The 23,568-nt window shown below is 42.6% G+C and overlaps 1 protein-coding gene across 1 annotated transcript in view; it reads left to right on the plus strand.

Moving 5' to 3' along the window:
• SPTLC3 (serine palmitoyltransferase long chain base subunit 3) overlaps positions 1 to 23,568 on the plus strand; it is a 133,302-nt gene that overhangs the window by 98,674 nt on the left and 11,060 nt on the right. Inside the window, exon 10 of the mRNA XM_043602898.1 lies at positions 20,671 to 20,806. Within this exon, the coding sequence (XP_043458833.1) occupies positions 20,671 to 20,806 (136 nt within the window). The remainder of the gene's footprint in view (positions 1 to 20,670; positions 20,807 to 23,568) is intronic.

Genomic DNA, 23,568 nt, shown 5'->3' on the forward strand with positions numbered 1-23,568 from the left:
GTTGCTCCCATGTGAGCTGTCCTAGTTGCATGAAAAAACTGGTCTGGCACCTCTGGCTTCTCAGGAAGCTATATTGATGATCTTCCTGAACTTCATGCATTTCTTAATGGAAAACAGTTGTTTGAAATTTAAGCTAAAATACGAGTTAAATGAATTGTCCTACAGTGACAAAAATGGTATTATTTTCAAGTTGAATAACTAGGAGGGGTGCCTGGGGATACCTCAGTTAAGTGTCTGAGTGTTGGTTTTGGCTCAGGTCATGATCTGGTGGTTCATGAGTTCGAGCCCCACATCAGGCTCCACACTGACAGTGCAGAGCCTGCTTGGTATTCTCTCTCTCTCTCTCTCTCCCTCTCTCTCTGCCCCTCCCCTCCTTGTGTTCTCTCTCTCATGTAATGAATAAACTGAAAGAAAGAAAGAAGAAAGAAAGAAAGAAAGAAAGAAAGAAAGAAAGAAAGAAAGAAAAGAAAGAAAGAAGAAGGAAGGAAGGAAGGAAGGAAGGAAGGAAGGAAGGAAGGAAGGAAGTTATCCAAAAATTAGGAGCACTAATTTCTTAAACCTTTTAGTGTATATGCTCTCAGTCAGTTAATTTACATGTACCCAACCTGATAATCATTTCCTTGCCTCCTCTGGATTGGTTTACCTCTTCATCACAGACAGAACTCACTCTGTTTATCTGATCACAGACGAAGATCTGCAGAAAAACCACATTGAAAGATTTGATCATTTGTTCTTTGATAGTCTTCTAGCATCGATTTTTCTTCCTCTGAGGTGGGAGATATTTCCCTTGGTTCTCTCTCTTAGCCTTCTAATTAATTAGTTGGTTATTATTCTTTTTACCTCCCAGTTAAACTTTCTCACTTTACTCCTTCTGCCATCTTAATAGGGAAAAGAAAGAAAAAAGAACAGAGAAGGCAATGTGTGGTGTCTGTTTTCTAAGAGCCAAGATGGGAGGACCCAAGGGGAAAGACAGGACAATTTCTTTTCAAAGGGATGAACAAAGGAAAGTAGTAGAAAAGAAAATTGACAGAATCATCAGCCAAGTTTCAGATGGTTCTGCCTGACACATCTTTTGAAGAATTCAAAGGCACCAGTGAATATTCATGCTGGCCTCATTTACAACAATGCCTGCTTTAAATGAAATGAATAGGACAGGTTGGGAATATTGCATTAACTCACCCCTTTCTGCTGAGATATACTGACACTCGGGGTAAAGTTGCCCGGAGCTCAAAGGGATGTACTATGTCATGCCAGAGCTGCCTTACAGGATCTGAGAAAGAGAGCCAGGCTCCGAGCCTTCATCTTTGGCCCACTCCACTGCAACTGTGATTGGAGCCTTTCAAGGCTTTGTTTCAGGTTGAGTTTGGGGAGCAGTTGGCCAGATCTGTCCCTTGATGAATATCTTCACTTTAATCTGCAATGCAAAGCCATAGGCTTCAAAGAGAGGCAAGCTACAGGAATAAGGTCAGTGTTCCTTTGAAGCCAAAGTTCAAAGATGAAATAGCAGTCTCAGTGAAATGACAATGTTTATGCACAGCCACCTTCACTCTGCAGCCAGGCTGCTCCTGGAGTTAATGCACACAGGCTGAGGGGCTGCAGGCCATGCATGCATTCCACATGCACCAAGGCCCTTTTAATCTCCTGGCCTGTCACATCGTGCTGCACAATAAGCCCAAAGTGGAGATTTGGTTTCTCCATCCTAATGGTGGTTGGGTGGTCCATAAGCCAAGTCGATGCTGTAAGCCCCTTAAAGGCAAGAAATGTGTCTTGAATTAATCTGGTGTTCCTGTGAGTATCAGACCCGGTGCTTGGCTTAATAAATACGTCATGATTCACCTTCCATCTCACTGGGCTCCTCGATTTCAGGTCAGTGTTTATGCTAAACAAGATCTAGAGGATGTTTATCTCACAGGACTGGAAGCCTGGAATCCATTCCATGCCCATGCGGCAGCTGGAGGGATCACTCAGTATTTGGGATCCTCTGTACCTGACACCACTTTTGAAGGGGTCTGGAAAGATTGCAGCTTGATCATTCTCTTCACCTAGCCGTGGCATAAGCCACCACGGGAGGCTAAGCCCCAAACCATAACAACCCCCCTAAGAAAGCACTGGCAACAACTGTCTTATTATTTATTTAAATCTTTGATTCATATTTTTTAATTAATCAGTAATATTCTTTTTGTACTTCCAATCTTGGCCTCCTTCCGCACTCTCCCTTTCCCCACCCTGGATAATCTTTGACTTCTCAGAGAATATAGAGGGTGTATCTCATGGAGGATTAAGGGTGTGCACTCTGGAGAAGCTGGTGGCTCAGTCGGTTAAGCTTCTGACTTCAGCTCAGGTTATGATCTCGAGGTTCACAAGTTCAAGCCCTGTGTCAGGCTCTGTGCTGACAGCTCAGAGCCTGGAGCCTGCTTCAGATTGTGTGCTCCCTCTCTCTCTCTGTCCCTCCCCTGCTTGTGCTCTCTGTCTCTCAAAAATAAAAAAAGTTAAAAAAAAATGGGTGTGTGCAATCTGCAGCCAGACTGCATATAGCCCAGTCTCCCTGCCACCCTTGTTCTGTGACCGGCAAGCTACTTAGTCTTGCTTAGCCTTGGTCCCTTATCTTTAATTGGGGTCATACATAGGCATAAATAATGTGAGGGACTTAGCACGATGCTTGATACATAGTAAATACTCAAAGCTAACAGTTACTATTATTTTAACTCATCTGCTTTCTGTCCTCCAAATTTTCAATAGTTTTTACTCATTCTAGGATTCTGCCTTTCTCTTAGACCTCCACCTACTCCATCAGCAAATCCCACAGCACATCCTTTGATGTATGTCCAGAATCTGGTCCCTTCTTGCCAGCCCCAACTCTACCTGTCAGCTCCCACCTGGATTACTGGAGTATCCTCCTGAATATTCTTTCCATTCTGCTCTTGCCTTTTGATGACTTGTTTTCCACACAGAAACCAAAGCAATCTTTTAAAGAAATGTAACTCAGAATACCCCTAGTGCAAAACTTTTCATTGCTTCCCATCTTACTGGAGTGTGGAGTTCAGAATGTGGTCTTCAAGGCTTCTCCTGTTTTCCCACCATCTTTCCACCATCAGTCCACTCCAAGCAGCTGGCATCCTCATTCTTCAGGGAAGGGCTCCTGCAGCGGGTCTTTGCCCTTGTTGGTCTCTCCAGACCAGCATTTCTGACCAATATCTGTGTGGCCCACTCCCTCACATTTCTGGCATCTTTGCCAAACATCAGCTGTGAGGAGAGCGACCCTATCCTAAACTACACTCTCTCCTTACCTTGCTTTAGTCTCCATGGCATTTATGAGCACCTGAAAAATTACATATGCGTCTCATTTTTCGTTTTCCCTCATTAGAATGTAAACTCCAGGTAAACAAGCATTTTGTCCATTTTATTCATTACACTGAGAATAGTGCCTGGCAGTTACAGTTTCTCAACAAATACTTATTCAAATACAGAATCCTCTCTTTCCCTTTTAGCCCAGCAAATAAATGACTAGTCTCCACATCTCTGTGCTTGATTCTCTCCCTCCCCACCTTCTATAGGCACTGCCTCTTTTCTCAGGGGTGTTCATTTCCTTCATCCTAAAAAGTTTTCCCTTATCCCTTCTTCCTCTTCCAACAGCAAGCAAGTTGCCTGTCTTCCATTGCTACAGACCTTCCTGAAACACTGATTGGTTCTGCCTGCTTCCCCTCCTCCTCCCCACTCAGTTTTCAGCAACTTCATCTCATCCTCTGCCCATTTCCATGGACTCTGCTCCCTCCAAGGTCACCCCTGCTCACCTACTCCACTGGCCCTTCCCCAGCCAGACTGGTCTGACCTCTCTACCTCTTCTTCTCTTTGCAGTCTACCCTTAGTTGTGCAGACACTCTTCTTTTCTGGTTCCTTTTTTATTTTTCTGTCTGTTCTCCCCCCCCCTTTTCTCTCTCTCTCTTTTAGGGCTTTTTTATTTATTTTTAAGAGAGAGGCAGAGAACAAGCAGGACAGGTGCAGAAAGAGAGGGGGAGAGAGAATCCGAAGCAGGCTCTGAGGTGTCAGCCCAGAGCCCAATTCGGGGCTGGATCCCATGAACTGCAAGATCATGACCTGAGCCAAAACCAAGAGTCAGATGCTTAACAGACTGAGCCGCCCAGGCACCCCCCACTTCCCTTCTCTGTTAGACATGTTCCCTGTCTTCATTTGCCAGAATTTCATCCTCTGTTTTCTTTACATTTCCCTCTGCATAAGCACACCCCCCCACACACCCTATCCTTTCCCTTATGCAGAAACATGGGTCTCAGATCTGAGCCTGTATCATAATCACCTGGAGAGATAGTGGAAATGGATTGCCAACAGTTTCTGACTCAGAAATGCTTGTTGCACGTCTCACAAGCTTCCAAGCAATGCTGATACTGTGGCCCCAGGGACCACACTTTGAGAATCACAGCTGTATGATGATCTGTAGTCATTTTCTCCCTCCCATCGGATTCTCCCATCACTCCATGAAACATGAAGTGATGATAGGTGACACGTAGACAACCTTTTCAGACATTGGTGACATTATAATTAGAATATAAAAGTAATGAGCAAAGCTAGATGTAGACATAGGGCAAGAATCCCACGAAAGAGGCTTGACCATGGTGGGCAAGTTCAATGCTGAGATGGCTGATATTAAATATTCAAAGATTTCTGCTTGACTCTTTTGATGAAAAGATGGCCCAGAACAGATATTTTATCATCATCTGTATTATGGCCAATGCACAATTAGGGCTTAGCACATTTCTTTTCAATTCAACTTGGAGAATATGTTTTGGAAGCCTACTATGTATCAGGCACTGTGCTTACCACCAGTGATATGAAGATGATGGTTTCTATTCATAAGAAATCCACAATCCATTAGTGCCTGATAGCCAAGGGCTTTGTGCCCTCATGAGATACTTGTGCTCACAATAGCCTCTCCCTTAAACTTGTGCTTCCATATAACTTTTTGAAGTACATAAAGTCATTAAGAGTTCATGATCACAATACTGATTATGTTGTTTGATTTGATAGTAGACATCTGACAGAGAGACTGCCATTTCTCTAATAATTCGTGTCTCTTGGGTTGGACAAGGTACAATAATTACTTCAAGTCTTAGTGCATCTTCAATAGGTGGAATCCATTTGGTGAGAAAGGAGATCCCCAATGGGCAACTGCTAAGTTTAAATTAAATTATGACAAATGAAGTTTAATAAGTTAAAATAAATTATGACAAAGTATTTCATATTCATAACTTGGGAAGAATGGCTTTTCCTGTAAATACATGGGGTCTGCTTGACTTTGCACTATAATTGTCAGCCTCCTATTGGCTACTCATTTCCCTGCTGTGATTGTTACAATTTTAATGACATGGTGTGGAAATGATATTGACACTCTTCTAAATAAACATGGTCTACTCAACCTGATATATCTATTGAATATCAGACTAAGTTTTGGAATACCTTCAATTTCAGGTCAGGATGAAATAGCAACTATATTCTTATCAAGCACTTACTTGCCTCCTTGCCAACCCGCAGCCTATAGACCAATTTATCCAAATATCTAAGTTTAATCCAGACATGTAATATTTTTACTTTTTATGGAAATCAATTTTTTTGATATAAAACTTAACCAGAGATAGGAATAGTTTTGGAACAATTCTAGCTATAATTAACAAGTCAGTACTTAAATTTCAATCATTCCATTGGCTAACTCAGTTCTTATTTCACCAAAATGACTTGTGGTAAAATCATAATATCCATGATGTAACCATCCTTCTCCCTTCTGGTTCTTCAGGGCTAGGCTGTTGAGATGGTCACCAACTTTTTGAATCACAAAATGTCTTTTTGCTATCATATGTGTGGAAATATTTGATGTTTATAATTGAGTGGCCAGTAGTATCCCTAGAAATGAAAACAATAGTGTGAAAACAATTTTTACTTACAAGAAAAAATAAAGACAGAATACCAATTCATAATGTATAATACCCAATTTCAGTAGACTACACCTTTATTATTGTTAATAAAATATCCTATGCTTATACAATAAAGTTAAGAAAAATGAAATTCTCTTTTTTTCTTCAAAGTCATACTTGTCCCTTTTTACCCTTAAACAGGGAGTTTCGGGGTAACAGCAGAGATGTGTCTGGATACTGTGTAGGTAGAGGAAAAACTAAAAGTAAAATTAAGATGAAATAATAAGGGGTGCCTGGGTGGCTCAGTCGATTAAGTGTCCCACTTTGACTCAGGTGATGATCTCGTGGTTTGTGAGTTTAGCCCCAAGTCGGGCTCTGTGCTGACAGCTTAGAGCCTGGAGCCTGCTTCAGATTCTGTGTGTCTCCCTCTCTCTGCCCCTCCCCTGCTCGTTCTCAGTCTCTCTCTCTCTCAAAAATAAATATTAAAAAAAAAAAGATGAAACAATGATTTACGTTCTTCTTGGAAATAAGGCAATTCATCATACCCGATACTCAGAAAGATGGGAATTTCACAGGGTGGGGTTTTTTTTTGTTTGGTTGGTTTTTTTTTATTTTTTATTAATTTTTTTTAACATTTTTATTTTTGAGAGACAGAGAGAGACAGAGTATGAGCAGGGGAGGGGTAGAGATAAAGGGAGACACAGAATCCCAAGCAGGCTCCAGGCTCTGAGATGTCAGCACAGAGTCTGACACGGGGCTCAAACCCATGAACCATTATTAGATCATGACTTCAGCTGAAGTCAGATGCTTAACCAACTGAGCCACCAAGGCACCCCTCAACAATAGGGTGTTTTATCTTTTTAATTTAATATGTTTTCTAAATTTTTTAAAGTTTGAGAGAGAGAGAGAGTGAACACACACACACACACACACACACATGTGTGTGGGAGAGGGGCAGAGAGAGGAAGAGACAGAATCCCAAGTAGGCTCCAAGCTGTCAGGCAGACCCCACTGTGGGGCTCAAACTCATGAACCATGAGTTTGTGACCTGAGCTGAGATCAAGATTTAGACGCTCAACCAACTGAGCCACCCAGGCACCCCTAATTTAATATATTTTCTGAATATAGTACACAGACATTATTACTGCAAAAGATAACACAGCCACAATATTACTCATATCCTTCCTTGATCATATTAGATACTACCAATCAAACTTAGATATTATCAAAATCATTACCTCAATTCTCCACTTTCAATATGAATAAAAAGCTTAACAAGCCTAACAGAGCATGGAAACCTAGGTTTTGGTGAATTTGAGCAATAAGGCTAAGGAAGGATGGGGACACTGAATCTGCAAATGGAAACTAAGTACCTCCAGCCATTGTGCCAATACAGGAAATTCTTCCTCAAGCTGGCCTCCTTTGCCTGTCGGCAAATCAAAACAGTGATGGGCCCAGGATCTGAGAAGGAAGTATTAAATAGACACGCTCCCCAACAGAGGGCCTCCTGACACTAAATCTTTCTGAGATTTTTATTTCCTGCATGACTTGGGAAGTATTCAAATAACGCTCCATCTGTGAAGAAGTCCTTACCTGGGCCTCAGAACTCTGCACATCCCATGCTGCCTTTGGCAGGGTTGGGGAATGAAGGATCTCAGCTAATGGGGTCGCTCTCCTCTTTCCCTCTGAGTATCAGCCTCTGGGATGGAGAGGCTCTCCGTGCCTGAAATGAGGAGGGGATGTCTCTTAAATCTACATTTGGTTATATTTTTTTAATGTTTATTTATTTTTGAAAGAGAGAGAGTGGGGTGGGGGGAACAGAGAGAGAGGGGGACAGAGGATTCTAAGTGGTCTCTGTGCTGACAGCAGAGAGCCCAGCCCAATGCAGGTTTCAAACTCATGAACCGTGAGATCATGACCTGAGCTGAATTTGGATGCTTAAATGATTGAGCCACCCATACACCACTACATTTGATTATACCATGGTGTCACTATTTTATGGTAACATTGTTTATTCTAAAATTAAAATTGGGTAGTCTGTCCCTTCATTGCAAAATTCCCAGTTCTATTCACTGAGAATATCTGAGGGGCTAAAGATGACTGGTTTCTATGCAAAAAGCAACAGCTAATGAAAAAGGAGCATACATTCTGTTAGTTGAACGAGTTTAGATTATGTTCGAAATCACAGATAAGTCAAAAATTGTCACTGATAAAATTTTTCTTAGCCTGACAAATCTATCTTCAAAATGAAAGAAAACAACTGGGACTTTCTCTGATTCCCTGGAGGCTTGCCACATTTCCTCATGTTGATTCCTCGACCACCATATAAGACCTTCCTTGCTCCGGACCCCAGACACAAATGCCCTTATGCTTTCTGCCATTCCAGCTCATCTCTCAGAACAGTCTCAGAACTAAACTCAGGGTCTTGAAATGGGGGTTCATGCTGGAGTGACCTTTCTAACTCCTGCCACCAACCCAGAGGGATCTCCCCTAACCACCCTTTTTAAAATATCACCCTCTTCTTTGTGGGTTACTCTCTTTACTCACCTGTTCTGCACCATGTTTCTTCATAGCACTTGCACCACCTGGAATTGTATACTTGCTTCCCTGGTTATCATCTGTCTCCCTCAGGAGAACACAAATGCTGTGAGGGCAAGGACACTGTCCCCGGCCCCAAGCAGTACATGTTGACTGAATGAATGACTGCATTCAGTGTAAGCTTTGGCCATATCCCATCAACTATTCACCAGGAATTGGTAGCTTCTTTATGTGTGTTCATGATGTTTCCTCTCTCTGGAAGGTGTTCATCTCTCCCCACAACCCACTTATACCCATTCTTTATCTCCTAACCCCTATTCAGCCTTCTAAGCCCTATCTCAGTGACTGCAGTCAGAAAATATTCCTTCCCTCCTCCATCTCCTGCAATTTTCCCCTCCTCCAATGTTAGTCACACACTCCCAACCCAGCCCTCCAAGTAGTTAGTGATTGGTTAATTAATTGTGCTTTAAGTATCAAATATGTAAGTGAATGAATAGATTTGGGGCCATGCAGATTTCCTGGACAAGGCTTAGAATCTAATCACCACCTATCAACAATTATGATATCGTTTCTTTATAGGTTACCTATAGAATTACTTTGGTTCAAATACTGGAGTTAGAATCACTTCCTTGACAAGTACATGTGTGGACCAAATCTAGAGTTCCTTTTCTATTCTTTTGATAAATGAATGTTTTTATATTATTACATATACTAAGACTTTGTCTAGACACCGTTGAATACAGAGGTGAGTAAGCTGGGTAATTCAAGCCAATGATACCCAAAAAGCAGAAGTAAAAAATGGAGTTTTTCATTTAATTATACAAGCAGTTAGCTGAATCCCTTACTTAACATTTCCTATGGAGACATCCAAAGCTCAAAAGTGCATGTGACTTTTTTATACACCGTAATCAGCAAGACCTGGCCACCAGCTAATCCTCTCCATCCAAGACAAAGTACATATCTAAAATAGAGAAGAGTAGGTTGATTCTTAGGCATCCAAAATGGCATTTTCCACTGAATATGCTGGAGGAACCCCCATCTCTTCCCTCCTCCATCTTAATGATGATTTGCACTTAGGATCTTTTTCAATCAAGAAACTTCATGTTTTCATGACATTACTTGGTGACTAGTAATGAGAGGTTGAGAAACTAAAATTCCTGCAGAAAAATTACAGTTTCCCTTTACACCATAGAGTCAATGAAAAGTAGAAGAGTGTTAGGATTTTAAATCCTTGAAAGTTTTCATGGTATATACAGTCTTATAAGGCTAGTGTTAGTTAAAGTAATTCATTCTTGTAACAGATAAGTCCCAATATATTAGTGACTTAACACAATAGAAATTTATTTTTTGGCCATATAAAGTCCAAAATGGGTGTTCCTGTTGGACAGGTAGTTCTCTTCCAGGAATCCAGCCTCCTTCCATCTTGTCGCTTCTCCAGCTTCAACATATGGCTTCCAAGCTTGCCACTGAAGAGGAAGAATAGAGCATGGTGTATATAATGTTTTTATGCGCCATGACTGGAAAGGCACATTTCATTTCTGCCCACATTCTATTGGCCATAACTCTATTGGCCACATGACCTTGCCTGACCACAAAGGAGCCACGGAAATGAAGTAACTGTCTGCCTAGAAGGAAATGGGTTCAGTGAATAGCTAGCCAGTCTTTGCCACAGTACTTAACCTCAGTCCAGGACATTCTTTCCCCAGACTTTTGATGGATGTATACTGTAGGAAGACACTGTATACTTTAGACAGTTTCCCAGTCTTTCTCTATTGACTTAGTAAATAAACTCTTGACCAGGAATTGAATAAAAGTAGCTAAGAAAAGAAGAAAAACAAAGTCCAAAGAACCGAAGATGAACCTCTTTCCCTTTTATAGGGACTCTCAGAGCTCTGAGTCTGGATTTTAGTACAACCATTTCTGCTTCTTTTGCACAGAACCTAGTCCCAGGCCATGGCAGTTATCAAGATCATTATCATTATTATGTTGCTAAATTCCTCAATACTGTGCACTTTTTGGAGACAGAAAATGGACCCTGGGCATAATGCTTCTCCAGGAGAAATTAAAATGGCATGAAATTGGGACAGCTCTGGACGTCAGGCCAGAACAGAGAAGAATGTATATTTTGGAAATAGTAACATATTCCCAGACAAGTAGGACTTTTTTTTTTTTTTTTTTTTTGGAATGGGAAATGTGATGAGACAGAATATTTTAAGTTGCAATTTAAAACATGCAGTTTATACACATGAACCGATTTAGGCTAGTTATCTAAAATGGATGTGTTCATTTTGAGTCACCCCAACCCTGTCACACAGCCACCCTTGGGTTCTTTGGGGACCATGAACTCAAAGGGGGCTAAGTAGTTCTGAACAAGCACTGAACCTCTGATGCTTATCATACCAGCACCCAGCAGTTGGCTGGTCAATGTGACTCATCACAAGAGGTGACTGAATTCTGTGCAGGCAGAGAAATAAAACTAGAGCATTCATATCAACATTGAGTTCATATGAATATACGGTCCTGCCCAACTTCTCTTGAGGCATTTCATCTACTTTGAGAAGCACTAGTTCACATATATTATCTCTACATGGGTAAGTTCACACCAGATCATTCATACTGGCCCATATCTGAAATTTGAAAAAAAATCTGAAGGCTTAAACTCTATTTTTTATTCAACTATTAGGAAAAAGAGGAATAAAATGGCAAGGTCTTTCAAGGAAATTCATTAATTTCCTTTTTTTTTTAACCCTCTGAAGAGATAAAGGGATCTAAAGATAAAGGGAAAAAAAGTGAGGCTTATCATATCATGCATTTGAACTGGAAAATACAAGCATGCCTCATCTTTAAATCATTTTGTATGGATTAATTCCTTCATCCTGGTCATTTGTGAACTTCTATCATGAGATTGGCAGGTGAGGTGTTGACCTTGCTTCTAACCCCACGTGGACTTGGAGAAAGTGGCACCCGTGCCTTCCAGCTGTGACCTTGGACCTTTGCTCTGGGTCCTGGAACAGGGCACACATATTTTTACACTTGAGTTTGATAGGTTTAAAAATGGGAATGACTAAACTGGGAAGATTTAGCATTGGGGAGGGGGAGTGGGAGGACTACACTGGGTGACAGCAGTTTGTTCTCCAGTCAAACTTTCTCACTTTCTTACTGCTTGTATTTGACATGAGATCCATTCACAAACTCCCCTTATAGGCTGTTGCTTTTCTTCAGTGCTGTGTGGGAGCTGAAAACTACCCTAATCCGTCCACATCATCAAGCTCATCTGGGGCTGTTCTTACTAATATACTCTTCAGCAGGAATTCTGTTTCTTCCTCAAAGGAGGAAGAGGTAGGGAAAACCAAAAAAGAACTCTGGTTGGGGCAAAGAAATTCTAATAATTAGATATGGGGTTTTAAAAGGTCTCTCACTTCTTAGCACCTACCGGGGGCAGAGAGCAGACAGAAAAGTCAGCTTTCCTACAATTTCTTTTCCCCCCTCAAACCTGGCAACATGCTGTTAGCTCTGTCTCTTGGAAGTCACTCAGTGAATGCCAGAGGAGTGCACAGAGAACCCACCTGGAACGGGGCCATCAGAGGGCCCCGGCATTGTTGAGGGAGGAATTAGCTGCTGCTTCCTGAAGATATGTGCTTGGTTACCCGCTGGGGACCAGACAGGGGTAGAGAAAGAGACTCGGGGCTTTCTGTGTTTTCTAAAGGTTTCAGGCCACTGGCATTTCAGCAACAGCTAATACAAAACAGATGGCCAGGCGCTACGCTCCGCTGGCTTTCAACTGAGGGGCTGCCTCCATCGTGATTAATCACCTGTGCTGGGGGGTAAAAAGTCCTACCTGGCCTTTTTGTATGCATGGACCTCAGGTTGGGGTGAGCGAGCGAAGTGACAGGCATCGCCTCTCTGCCCTGGTGCTGCTTATGTGTACGTAGGACAACGTGCATTTATCCAATAAACACAGAATGAGCCAGCAAACTGAACTCCAGCGAGCAGAGGAAGCTGGTCTGGTTGTGCAGGAGTGGCTCGCAAAACCCGCCCCTTTGTTATTTCACCTTAGGAGTTAGGCAAGGGTAGAGGTTTAGGGCAGCTCAGTAAATTCTGCACTTGCTTGGAGGCCTTAAAACATTTCCCTAGCAAGAGTGTAAAGAGAATCTGTGTGTCTTTTAGATGGCACTGGGGCAAAAGGTTAGTGTGGCCACTTCCTTCCACCCTCCCCACAAACAAGATATCCTTTTACACCGTGAGCCCTACAGAAGCTTCCTCTTCGCTTTTGTCTCCTCTGTATGGCTGGACTCTGAGATGGGGGAGTTTGTGATGGAGCACACATGAAATTCCATGTTAGCTCAGCACAACAGAAGGAAAGAACATGATTCCAGCTGTAGCATCTTAGAGGGTGAAGGGGAGCTGCTGTTCCACATTGATCCTTGTTTTTCCACTGGGTCATTTTCAGCCAAGCAGCAAAAACTCCCAAATGCAGCCGATGCCATGCCCCAGCCCCTCTCTTGTCAGGACAAGTTGCAGAGAAAACCAGCTATGCTACCAGCCACAGCTGGGGAGGATTAAGCAGGTGGATTTGTGCCTGGAGAAGCCCAGCGTGTGCTCAGGGCTAGAAAGAATGAATGTATTACTTTTCTATTTCTGCATAACAAATGACCACAAATTTAGCGGCTTAAAACAACATCATTTATTATCTCAGTCTCCTTGGGTCAGGAGTCGGGGCACAGTTTGTTCTCTGCTCAAGGTTCTCACAAGGCCAAATCAAGGTGTCTGCAGCTGGCCTCTTTTCTGGAGCTCAGGTTCCTCTCCCAAGCTCACATGTTTGTGGCAGACTCTAGTTTGGGGGGTTGCGAGAGGGAGGTCCCCATTTCCTTGCCAGCTGTGAGCCAGACCCTCTCCACTCCTGAGACTGCTTGAACTCCTTACCATGCAGCCCTCTCCACCTCAAAACCAGCAGTGGAGAATCTCCTTCACATCAGATGCCCTTCTCCTCGAATCTCTTTCTTCAGGGAGAGCCCAGTCCCTCCTATGGGCTCGCTTAATTAGGTCTTTTTTTTTTAATGTTTTATTTTTTTCTTGAGAGAGATAGAGAGCATGCAATAGTTGGGGGATGGGAGGGGCAGGGTGCAGAGAGAGAGGGAGACAGAAGATCTGAAGCAGGCTCTGCACTGAGAGCAGCCAGCCTGATGCAGGGCTCAAACTCACAAACGGTGTGATCGGTAATGATCTGAGCTGAAGCCGGTCGCTTAACCCACAACAGAGCCACCCAGGTGCCCCTAACCTAATTAAGTCTTAAACACTGGTTAATGTCCCTGATCCCCACACCGCTCTCTGAGGCTTCCCCAGCAGATACTTGGAAAGCCAGAGGCTTGGATTATGTAGGCAGCTGCCTTAATGGGGCTCCCCGATGGCCACTTTGACTTGCAATGTTTCTCAGAGCCCTTCCAGGAAATCCCATGAACCCAGTTGGTCAGGACCTGTCCTTTGCCACCTCCTTTGCCTTCCCGCCACAGATCAGAACAGTTGCTGACACACACCTCCTCACCCACCTCAGATATTTGCTGCCACTCTGGCTTCCTACTTGTCCTGCCACTTCCAGTTTCCCCCTCATCCTAATCCACATGCCACACACCATGAGCTTCCTCTTGCTCAACCCCCTCAGACCATGGCATGCCCTGCTCATGATGCTGCCATGGCTCCCCATTACCCACCAAAACCTTCCAAATCCTAGGGTGGCATTCACCACTATCAGTGGTCTGACTCCACGGGTCTTTCTCATGACTGTGGTGTAAACATTATGGCAAGTGAGTTACCCATTTCCCAGGTGCCCCCCACCTCCAAACAGACACACAAGATCAACAGAATCAATACCCACACTGTAAGTTATGACTTCAACAATGGTTCTTAACTGATGCACAACACAGTTACCCTGGGAATGTTTCTGGAACAGAATACCTACAGGGGGGGCTTTACTGTACATATTCTAGAGAAAGAAATATTCCCAGAAGACTCTGGTGTGTTCCTGTGCTTAAGAATCACTGATTTACAAAGTTTCCAGAAGGCCCCAGTCTCCCAAACTACCCTCTTTAATGTGTAGAATTCCATAATTTGTGACTTGCTAAGATACTGCTCTCTATTTAAATGCAAATTAGCATGAAATCTTATCATTTATTCTGAAGCATTGTTGTGTGAAAACCCTGCTAACTCTGCCTAGATCTGTCTTAAGGCTCTTCCTCTCAATTATCTATTACTTGATATTTGCCCTACCATTAGACCACTTCTTTCCCAACAGCCTCAGAATATTCTTATCTTCTGCTTCACCTTAGCAGCTGGCCTGACTCCTTTACCTAGTGAGTGCTTTTCGAAAATTTCTGAAATGTGTGAATCCATGAACCATAGAATTCACACCTCACCGGACATGAATTTACCAGCTTTTCCCCATACAGCAGACTTTGATAGACCAGGAAGTATGGCTAGTTTCTGGGTCAGCTGGGTAATGCGTTAATGATCTCCAGCCTCAGTTTCTGTATCTGCAAAGAGGGCCCCAAAACACAATTTCTGGCTCATAATAGGTGTGCAGGACATGTCCATTCTCACGTCTCCTTATGAGTTAAATGCCTGATGGTATATTTGAGCAGCGGGTAGGGAGTGGAGACAATGGTGTCCTCTTGGGGCCCTTGAAATCAGGCCATGCAGACCGCTGTCCACCCTTAATGTCCATCCTCCCTGCTCCTGCATGCATTCCCGGGGGTATGACTGAGGGGCCCGAAGAGTCATTGGAACACGAGTATGTGACTATAAAACACGCCGTAACCTTGGAATCTGGACATCAAAAGGGAGAGCTTCAGTGCCTGATAAAAATGTGTGTTCCTCTTAGCAAACCACTCCAAACAGTTTTCCCCATCCCACTGGGAAGCTTGTCACTGCTAATGTGATTCTTATGATTCTTGCTGCTCTGTAGCCTCTTGATCTTTCCTGAGATCACTCTGCCCCTAAGTGTGTTGGAAACAAAATGTCCTGTCTGGTGTCCAGAGCTTAAAATAACAGACTGCTGGGTTCCTGCTGTCACACTGACACTTGACCCCAAGGTCTCTCCCCAGTACCAACCCCCCATGCCAGGGGGGAGAAGCCATGGGTGAATGGACAGACAAAGAAGGGGCAAGAGACAAGGAGTTTAGTCATTCTCAGGCCATTCAAGCATTCTTTAACATCAGTTTGATTTTTCAGAAAGGTCAACTTCTTAAATTGTGAGAAATATTCTATGGAAACACTCCTCCCATCTCTAAAAACAGGGACAACATTTTCCAAGCAATGCTGCCTAAGGGCATGTTTGAGGTTGTCCATAGACAGTCCGTTGACTGTATTGTGACTGTCACGGTGGTGTGCTAAATAATTTAAGGAGGCAGAGCAGCATTCATTTCTTTATGTGCATTTTTAAAGCCTGAGAAATAACAAAATAAGTCACTATGTGGCATCTGGGCATATTCATGTCTTGTCTGGTAGCCAGGGAGCTTGCAAAATCTGCAGAAAATCGAGAGTGGCACTGGAGCTGGCTCACAAGCTTGTAAAATCCACCTCTTCCTCCTAGTGTTTCAGAGGGAAATGCCTCTCTCTCTCTCTCTCTCTCTCTCTCTCTTGCATGCCAGTGGTTCAGCAGACAACAAATTTTCCTTCTTTAGCTTTTGATGGGTCATTCGGGGAGTCTCTACCGTCTGTGATGCCTTCTGGCCCTCTGGAGATTGACTTGTCCCAAACATATTTTTGGAAACGCCACAGACGATTGTTTTTATTAGGGGACTGCAAAGCTTTGTAGTGGGATGCTTTGTGTTTTATTTGTTTTCCTTCCCCTGCCCCAGCTGTTTTTGTTTTAACAGCACTGGAGAGAAGGTTAAAGTATTTGTGGCCTCTGTTAACCTAGCCCATCTCTCAAGTTGGCAGAGCTAGAAATCTGAATGGGTAGAACGGCAGTGTACAGGTCAGCTGCCTGGATGGGCTCATCCATATTTTATCCAGCCTCATGAGAGGGGTGAGGGGGACACTTGGGTTGATCTCAAGTTGAATGAGCACTTTGGAGCAGACAGCTGTCAGGGGAGCAGGTCACCCGCCGCAAAATGTACTACCCAAGCACCCAAGCACTGATTAACTGCTGAGATGTAATCGTGCCAAACAAGAGGCCACAACATGTGCCCATTTTTTATTTTCCACATCTAACTGAGAAATAAGACATAGGGCACGGCTCTTAACACGGAAATGCATGGCTTTGGGCTTGGACTGGCAATGGTGGCTATTTCTGAGATATCTGAGTCTCCGTGGCTATACCTTGTCAAAAAACAAAATTCATGCCTGGGTCCCATTTCCATAGATACTTATTTAATTGGTCTGGAGTGCAGTCCGGGCATGGGATTTTTGCCAACCTGTCCAGATGATTCTGAGGTGCCAATGAGGTTACTTGGAACTACTTCCCTATGGAAAAAGGTAATTAACCTTTCAAACACCTGCTGCATGCCAGGCACAGTACTAAGCATGTTTCTACATTAACCCCTTTATTTCCACGTATCTTTCTGTGTGGTAAGCTTATTTATCTGTATTTTACAGGTAAAACCAAGGTTTTAAGGCCTTAAATTGTCCAGGTGGAGTTTAGTTTTTTAGTCCATTTCACTCCAAAGCCTATTCCTTTTTCAGAGAACCCAGAATATAGCAAAATAAACACTCGTATAAACTCTCCAGAACCCTACATAAGAGATCAGCTCATTTACTTATTTATCTGAGCAGAGACCTTCCCTGTCTTCTGTGTGGTATGTGAAAGAAGAACCAGAAATTCTGGAATTAGAGACTTTGAGTGTTAGGAAAGGAATGTGGCTGCAATGCCCAATCTCCGTGCCACCCTGGCATGGCCATCTCTGTACAAAAAGACAAGTGCTAAAATTTCCTCCTTCTCTTACAAACACTCTTAAAGCAAGATCTCAAAGCACAGAATAATTAATAAAATCACCCACATCCTGTCTAGATGAGTAGCATTTTATATATACAAATTCCTTTCTGCCCCCAGGCCCTACAAGAGTAGAATGTTTCCAATTTTAAAGAGTGAGCAACAGAGTAATTGAAAGGAGCTGTATCTTGGCCGATGCAAAGGACCTCAAAGGCATTAATAGTGATCTATATGAGAAAACATGGTGACCACGAAGTGTATCATAATGGCTTGTCAGCCATGCTGTGCTAAATGATTCAAAGATAGAAAAGACAGGGCAAGAAGAAAACATTGAATTCTTAAGAGTCAGCTACCCCTGGGATCAATATTCTGATCTATTCAGTCAACTCTCCAAACAATCTAGAAGCAGTAAAGTGATGACATTAGCTGATGATCCAGTTACTTGGGTTAATCAAGGCAAAGGGGACAGACGGGGCCAATTAAGTAGCTGGGCAGCCCAATGATAGATGAGTCATTATGGGCAAGAGCAAAGATAATGCCATTGGGAAAAGCAATTTAAGTCATTCATGCACTTCCAGGCCAGGAAATCCTTCTGGTCTTTGAGGGGGATCATTTAGGAATCATCAGACCCAGCCTGATGAAGTCATCTATTCATTGTGCAGCTAACAATCAACAAAAGAGCTAAACGTACAAGGCGACAGGCCATATGGAATACATTTTGGTGGCTGATGTATATCTCTGCCTTCATTTGAATCACCTTCATTAAAACAAGTCTTACTCCAGCCCCTCTTTTTCTTTTCATTCTTCTTCTACAATATCTCCCTACTTGTTATGCTATCACCTCCCTAAACACGCAGTCTTGATGTATAGATGAATTTTTTAAATAAAGACAAATTTAAATAAGTTTAAATAAATAAATAAACTGTGCACATACAAGTTTCCAAGAAACCCTTCAGCATGTTACAAAGCAATTCATCTTTAAGCACCAAGGAGGCTTTTTCTATGCAGCAAAAATTTAACATATGAGTTAAAGTAAACCATACTTGAAGCTACCTGTTCCTTTAAAGCCAAAGGCCAAACCAGGGACCCCAAAATGAAGGTTACCAATGATTGCCATGTTAACAAATTCATTGAACACTAATTTATCTCCTGAGTTATCTTCTTCCTCTATGATTGCTGTTTTTGTCATCCTTTTAAGTTCATCCTCTTCCCAACCATGAAATGTTGGATTCTTCAATTCCTGTCCTTTTTTTCTCAATCTACCCATCGCTCCAGCCTTATCTTGCCCCACATCTTTTTTTTAATTTTTTTTTTCAACGTTTATTTATTTTTGGGACAGAGAGAGACAGAGCATGAACGGGGGAGGGGCAGAGAGAGAGGGAGACACAGAATTGGAAACAGGCTCCAGGCTCTGAGCCATCAGCCCAGAGCCTGATGCGGGGCTGGAACTCCCGGACCGCGAGATCGTGACCTGGCTGAAGTCGGAAGCTTAACCGACTGCGCCACCCAGGCGCCCCGACTTGCCCCACATTTAACCACATCTTACCTGGTTCTCAACTACTCTTTTCTTCTACAAACCACTAGACCATTGCACCTGTTTCCTGTACCTGAAATGCTGTCCCCTGATATTTTGCCTGTTAACATTTGTCCACCTTTCTGATCTTAGCTCACTCATCATTTATTGACTTTCTCAAATTTGATCCAATCTTTCTAATATGGGTTCTCATAACACCATATAGCATTCTCTACAGCACTTATTAGATTTGCAATTTTACATCCATTTTTAGATGTAATATCAGTCTTCCCACTAGACTATAAGCTCTCCCCTGTTCCTCCATATGATGACAAACATGTAGCTTGAGGATGACCTCATTCTTATACTTCTTCTTCAGTAGATCTGAAAGACTGATGAGCCCAGGTTGTATTCCATAGCCAATATTCAAGGGGATGGAATGTTCCAATTGGCCACGTCTTGATCATGTGCTACCCTTGTAGCAAAGAGAAAAGTCAGGGCCAACTCTAACTGAACATCATGGACCTTTGGAGGAAGGATGCTGAACAGGAAATGCCCACTGTGAATCCTTTTGCCAAGACACAGTCTGGGGCCAACTCTCCAAGAAGGAACTGGAGAAACCTGATTAACATATTTATTGACATTTTTACCCATTTTCCGCCAGGAGAGTTAAAGATACCAAGGATCGATGTCCAGAATATTGAAAAATTAGTAGAACAAGAGCTCTGATCAGTTTTAATGGACACCTGACCAATCATAATGGAGGTCAGCTATAGCAGCTGTTCCTGCTCAATAGCCACCTTGCATCAGATGCAAACACTGGAGTGATTTCCAGAGGACTTAAACATCCGGTTATGTTCAATCTTCTGTATTGAGCACACACACTCTGGTTTTGGCTGTTTTCCTCATTTACTTCATAGAGTAGACATGTTTCTTCAGAACTCTTTCCACTCTTTAATTCCCTTTGTGCTCTCATATGTGTGATGTCCTCACTGGGACACACATGGAGGCCAGAGGCTTTTGAGCTGAAGCACCAATAACCTGGAAATGGACACAGGTACCTTCCTTGACCTTCTGTTTGGAACCCACACCATCATTTTTTGTGGTTGGGGAAAACAGAGGTCCCCTTCTTCCCTTCCCTCTATTCCCTTCCCTCTATTACTCTACTACTATCAAATGCCTCAGAAAACAGTTGTGGTCTCAGCTGGACCTATTTTTGTTCAGGGATGTGCTACTCCTTTAAGTTCAGGTTAGGTGAAATGCTCTTTGATTGGAGACTTAGATGAGAAACAACTTAATGGGTCAGCTCAAGTTGGCTAAAACAACTGGTGTGTGTGTGTGTGTGTGTGTGTGTGTGTGTGATTTCTTGTCACATTCCCTTTCCCTGAGTTAATGTCTTTAAAGCACTTAGAACAGAATCCATACATGGTAGGTACCTAGTAAATGATAGTTCATTTCCTTCCTTCTTACTAGACACCCTTTTTGTCCCCTCATCACCCCACAGACTAGCCTACTTTTAGTTGCTAGCAGTACCTAATGACACAATTCCCCCCCACACACACCCATTGGATCCTGTCTTCCAGACTCAGGACGGTTCTCAGATATCAGTGCCCACACTTGCTCACCAAGAGATATTACCCACCCTATTTTGACCCCCTCCCAGCTAACGACGCAGGTCTGCAGAAAGACTTAGGAATGCTTGCCAAGTCAATCTGACCTTTGCTTCTCTCTTCCTGGTGGTATTGATGGATTTCATGCCTGTCTCCTTTCAGGGCTTCAGAGAGTACGGCAACTTGCAAAAAATACAAGATACTTCAGACAGAGACTGAACGAAATGGGATTCATTATCTATGGCAATGAGGAATCTCCCGTCGTTCCCCTGCTCCTTTACATGCCTGCTAAAGTAGCGTGAGTATTCAGTAGACTCTCAGAATAACAGTGGAGCCTCAGGGTGATCTGACAAAGACAGTGCTTCTGACTCTATGAGCCTCCTTCAGCATTGGCATTGCTTATGCACTTTGAATGGGGTGCCGAGTTCAGAATTCATTTGTATAGTTTCTTGGAAGCCCCCAGCCAACCCATCAGCAGGGCCTTTTCACAGGTCTTCTAAGAAGGGAATCAAGGGGCACATGGGTGGCTCAGCTGGTTGAGCATCCAACTCTTCTCTTGATTTCAGCTCAGCTCATGATCCCAGGGTCATGTAATTGAGCCCCACATCGGGCTCCACACTGAGCATAGAGCCTGCTCAGGATTCTGTTTCTCTCCCTCTCACTCTCTCTTTCTCTCAAGTAAAAAAACAAATTAAAAAAAAAAAAGGAACCATGTGCTAAGGCTCACCACTTTTGAGCTCTGTGAATTTGGGTGTCACCCGCTGGGTCTCAACTGTAAATTAAGGATGAACCTGTGCCTCCTTCTGCCCCATGATCTTTTTCAAGGAGAACTTCTGAAGACCATCTCTCCCAACATGTGAAAACAACATTACCAGGCTCTGTGCTTTCTCCACTGATTTTTCATGGCCATCCTCAGAAGAAGGCAGCCTTATTTCAAGTGTGGGAGAAACTGAGGCTGATAACAATTAAATAGTTTGCCCAAACTCCTACAAGTTAAGCAGTAATAAAATCAAGAGACTACCAAGAGACAAACCCAAACTTGGGCTCATGCTCTGAACACCAAACTTTAAGCCTCCCCTATAAACCTGTGCGGAGTTGTTTCCCATTGATTACAGCTCTGAAATTGAGCATGAGAATAGCTGCATAAAGAGAAAAAAATGACTATTTCTCAATACGGCATAGACAATTTTATACATGAGCCATTCTCCAACCTGCCACACACTACCTCTGTTATTAAAAGGAACTTAATTAAAATCCTTTCTAAATGTAAAATATTTATTTGGGTGTCTGGCCATGTGCACGATGGAAAGTAATAGTCAACGTATATTTATGAGATTCTACTGGTCCTGACTCTCCTGCAACATAACCCTATTGTTGGAATTTTTTTTTTGACTCTCTAACAGTCTCAATAGATTGGCAGAGTATTTTAAGTATAGATAAGGGGCTCTGGGGCTATCGGTTGAGAACTCATGATGGGTAGGAATGAGTTATTAGTTTCTGAAAGATTGATTCTTCAGCATATGCTTTTGTATCATTTCACCACAGCAAAATAACAAAACACACATATGAGTTCTTTAGTGTGCCACACCATTACCATCAGTGGGTCCTTTGTTCACAGATCTGGGTCAGGCTATGCATGTAATGGGCAAGAAGACAGTGTGCTACAGAAACATCACACAGGATACTGCTCTGTACTTATGGCAGGGAGGAGGTATAACTGTGATTCAAAATAGCAGATAATCCCAAACCCTTTACCATCTGATTTCAGAAGGCACAAAAGAAAGCCTATGTTTAATCAGAGTGGTTGGCAAAATGGGGTGTTCTGGAAGTAAGATTCCACACTTAGCCCATGTCTATCCAATATTTTATCACTAGCTCAAATGAAGACACCAAAAATAAATTTGTTTTATTTTTGAGAGCCTCAAGTGCACAACACCGGAGGGAGGCAGTAGGGAGTGTAACGGATAGTTCTGACTTTGATGGTGGAGGTTGGAAATAGAATCTCAACATGCTGGAAAAATGAATCCATGTAATGAGAAGAGTTCACAAATAGTAAAAACAAATGCATTTAAATTCAATAATTCAACTTTGCGATAGCAAAGAGAGAGGGAGTACCTCCGCTCTTTTATATGTCAGGAATCCTAACTGGACAACAGCTAATATGAAAAATAAAAACAGGGTGTTACTTGTAAAAGTATGCTCCTTGGTGTATTGAGGAGTCTGGAATGAGAAAGGATTTGACCCTACCTCTTCCTACCTGGGGGATCTTGGACAAGTTGTGCAAACTTCTGAAGCCCCAGTTTTCTCATTTTTAAAATGGGATGTAATTGTGCCTATTTCATAAGGCCATTGTGAAGATTAAGCAAGATGAGGCCTATCAGAATAAAACATGTTGTTTCTTTTTTTTTTTAATTTTTTTTTTAACGTTTATTTATTTTTGAGACAGAGAGAGACAGAGCATGAACAGGGGAGGGTCAGAGAGAGGGAGACACAGAATCCGAAACAGGCTCCAGGCTCTGAGCTGTCAGCACAGAGCCCGACGAGGGGCTCGAACTCACTGACCGTGAGATCGTGACCTGAGCCAAAGTCGGCCGCTCAACCGACTGAGCGACCCAGGTGCCCCTGTTGTTTCTTATACAGGAGCTGGCCATGTGCACGATGGTCTAGGTGGGAACTGTTATTAGTAGTAGTATTAACTATCAATGTACATAAAGCATTTAATATAGTACTTGGTATACTATAATAACTTAATCAATGGTAGTTATTATTATTACTGCTACTTCTACTACTACGATTATTATTATTATTGTTATTAGTTTCAACTGAGTGCAAAAATGAATCACCATGGTTGCATGACTCTCCAAAATAATTATTGCAATCTTTGGCTGCATTAATAAAAATAGACTTTCCAGGAAAATAGTAGGTAGATATCCTGCTATTGTCCATATCAAATATGCTATGTTAGACACCAGATGATGTGTCTATCTAATGCCTTCCAGTTTCACATGGTATTTATGGAGGAGATGGTGTGGCTGAACACTGATTATATGCTGAGTAAGA

Source organism: Prionailurus bengalensis, chromosome A3 (genome assembly GCF_016509475.1).
Source record: "Prionailurus bengalensis isolate Pbe53 chromosome A3, Fcat_Pben_1.1_paternal_pri, whole genome shotgun sequence".
Lineage (NCBI taxonomy): Eukaryota > Metazoa > Chordata > Mammalia > Carnivora > Felidae > Prionailurus > Prionailurus bengalensis.